The following is a 3,078-nucleotide window of genomic DNA, read 5'->3' as shown; positions in this document are numbered from 1 at the left end:
GATTCAGATGCACAAGGTTGAATATTACCCGTAAACTACCTGACTCTGCTAAGGTCTTAACAGCACGAAGCGCTATGTCATGCCCAGCCTTAAAAGTCTCTGAAATACTTGGACACAAGAAGCTTGTTCAAGGAATGGTACCATAATCACCGGCAGGAGGAACACTGCTAGGAGTGGCAAATGACATGGAGAAGGGTTGCAAAGTATAAAATCACCATCTTTTCCAAAATGTGTCATCCTTCCTGAAAACAAGTTTACTCACCCCATCATGACCATCATTGTTGTCAGCATGCTTCTTTTTGGCTTAAAATATCAAACTAGCAACATTATGCTGTTTAAGGTGAAGTGTCTTAAGGGAGAACTTTGTCAAGCATTATGTGGATTTTTTTTACATGCACTGAAATGCTACTTCCAAATGAAGTGATTGAAATACTACTTCCAAAAAAGTTATTAGGAATGGAAAAATATTAGTTGCAACTCAATTTTTCCTTCCCCCCAAAATTATTAAATTTCAGACCTGACACTTAAAAGGGCTAGACTAGTTTTAAAAAGTCTCCTCTAACTTGTCCCTTAAGAAAAAAAGGACAGGGTCACTTTCAAACTTCGTAACATACTAGCTGCTTTATGTGTGTGTGTGTGTGTGTGTGTGTATGTTTATACCCCATTGCTTATCAAGAAACTCATCATGTTTGGGGAATGACAGGCAGAGAGGGAAGGGGTGACTTCAGAACCACTTATCAATGAACCCAGATAATCTTAACACTTACGAAACTTTAGAAAGACGAAGCAAATACATAAAGCTAGTATCAAACAGAAAATAATAAATTCACAAACTGCAACACTGGCCCCAATCTTTCTGTGATGATTAGCACACTTCACTTTATATGTTGGCATTTGCTGAGTTTTATGTAGCAAGAATTTGGAATATTGTATTTGAATCCCAGGTGTGTTATTCTTATTCATGTACTTCTTAAAATTATGACATAGACAACCCAATGAGCTCAGAGTGATTAAGTTACATTCCATTTATAACTTAAAAAAATAAAAATACATGACTTACTAAGGAGTTTTTATACAGAAGGCCCAATTTCCCCCACACATATTTTACGTTACTATTGATGGGCTTTAAAAATATTTATACATTAACTGAAAGAAAAGCATTGCCATAATTGAAGTATTGAGGAGTAAATGCAGATGAATTCGTCCTAAGCACCTCACTGCTAGACACTGATTTGTGTTGTTGCTGACAAGATCCTTTGAACATCCTGCTATATCAGCTTATTAGGAAACATGTTAACCCAAAAGAGGTTATCGTCTTCATTGCTTAGCTGAAAAATGAGTAAGAGCATGTGTCTCTGTGATTTAAACTTCCAGTGTTTCCGGTGACTTGTTTCCTATTGTTCTTTTTAAAATCCAGTAAACTATCATCTAGAACGTATCAACATGCACCTAACTCAGGGCCACCCTTTTAAAGTTACTTCACATAAGCAGACAAACCCTACCGTGTCATACCATACAAACAATTTTAATTGTGTAGTTACAGTCAATAACCACTCCTAATCAGAACATTTCTGCATAAAGAAAATTGTGATACACTTATAAAAACAGCCAGCTGTAACAAAATAGCTGGTGTTTTCATAGCCATGAACTCATAAAAAAGAAATACACCTTTATACAGAAATTTTATACAGATGTAGCTTTAAAATTGATTGTAAACCAAAGGAAGACACATTGCAAACATCAATTATTTTCACATTAATTGCATAATTTTCTAAGGTGATCTATTAGTTTTATTTACCTAAGCTTATTTGCATGAGAGTAAAAATTGCATACAACAATCAGAGTGAAGCTTATAGTATGAATTGCTTGGATAACATAGAGCACTTTTTATAGGCAACTGTGTAAAGCACATTTTCTCTATTTAAAACTTTTAAGACACTTTGTTTTACTGCCCATCAAAATACACTTATAAATAGAAAAGAATCAGTATGGTAACAAGAGAAGCAATATTACATTTAACGGAAACTTCCAAAAAATTAATTACAACATGATGCTGCGGGATCTACAAATAAATAATGAGGACTAAGTCGTGTTTCACATTTTTTTTTCATTTTTTTAAAAAAAAATCATGTAACAATGAGTGAAAAAAAAATTACAGTGAACTTTTATTTCCAAAATAAAAACAAATTTGAATTACGGCAGTGCCATATAATACAAGGCATTTGTTGGCATATGTCATCTTTAAACTGCATTCCACAGTCTATAGTTCTTTTTGTAACATACAATAGAGTAACAAACTCTTTTTTTTCCTTTTTCTTTTAAATAAGGGGCGAGTTTCCAAAGATCAGTGTGGAGTGTTACAGAAATAATTAAAGGAAGGAAGTAATAATCACAGAAGTTATAATGCTTGTTGGAGGTTCCAGAATAATAATTCAAAAAAAAATATATATCACTGGCGTCATGCTAACCGCGCACACCTCCCTGTGCCCGCGAACACAAAGCTTAACTCTGAATACCAAACAATCCTTGATGCTTCACCTGGGGCTGCCAAGCAGTTTGTAAAACAGAGTAAAACATTTAGTGCAGTCTGAACCATCCTTTCCCGACTATCCTGTTTGTGCAAGTTTCTGAAGATTCATTGGCCAAACAACGAACAAGGGTCTTCCGAGAGACTGCCAGGTGGACCTCTCCTTCCGCGAGTAAATACCAGTGGCACTGTCGAAGGACAATAATACTTTGTCTCAGTCTTTCAAGTCAGCGTTAATGTCTGTGTTCCCTTCCACCGCGAGCTCTGCTTCCAGTTTCACCGAGAAAAGGGTGTTGGCATTTTTATCTTGCACGCTCTCTTCTAGATCCTTAAGCAGCTCCTCCTCTTTGTATTCGGCCACATCTACCTCTAGCCCGGAGTTGTCCTTCAGCTTGCCGTGGTGCTTGAGATAGTACCGCTGGTTCTGAAAGAACTTGATGATGGTGTACTTGGGAAGGTCGAGCTGGGCGGACAGAGTCTGGATGGCCTCCTCGTCCGGGTATAGGCCCACGTCTTGGATGAAACTCTGGAGGATCCCCAGGGCTTCCACA

The 3,078-nt window shown here is 37.0% G+C and overlaps 1 protein-coding gene across 1 annotated transcript in view; it reads right to left on the bottom strand.

The window, feature by feature from the left end:
• Positions 1–1,764: 1,764 nt before the first annotated feature.
• Positions 1,765–3,078, bottom strand: part of SATB1 (SATB homeobox 1) — a 74,598-nt gene continuing 73,284 nt past the window's right edge. Inside the window, exon 11 of the mRNA XM_012732074.1 lies at positions 1,765–3,077. Within this exon, the coding sequence (XP_012587528.1) occupies positions 2,742–3,077 (336 nt within the window). The 3' untranslated portion in view covers positions 1,765–2,741. The remainder of the gene's footprint in view (position 3,078) is intronic.

The sequence above is a fragment of the Condylura cristata genome, unplaced genomic scaffold (genome assembly GCF_000260355.1).
Source record: "Condylura cristata isolate star-nosed mole 26May11 unplaced genomic scaffold, ConCri1.0 scaffold00033, whole genome shotgun sequence".
In the NCBI taxonomy this organism is placed as follows: Eukaryota; Metazoa; Chordata; class Mammalia; order Eulipotyphla; family Talpidae; genus Condylura; species Condylura cristata.
This window is presented reverse-complemented; position numbering and strand designations above follow the sequence as displayed.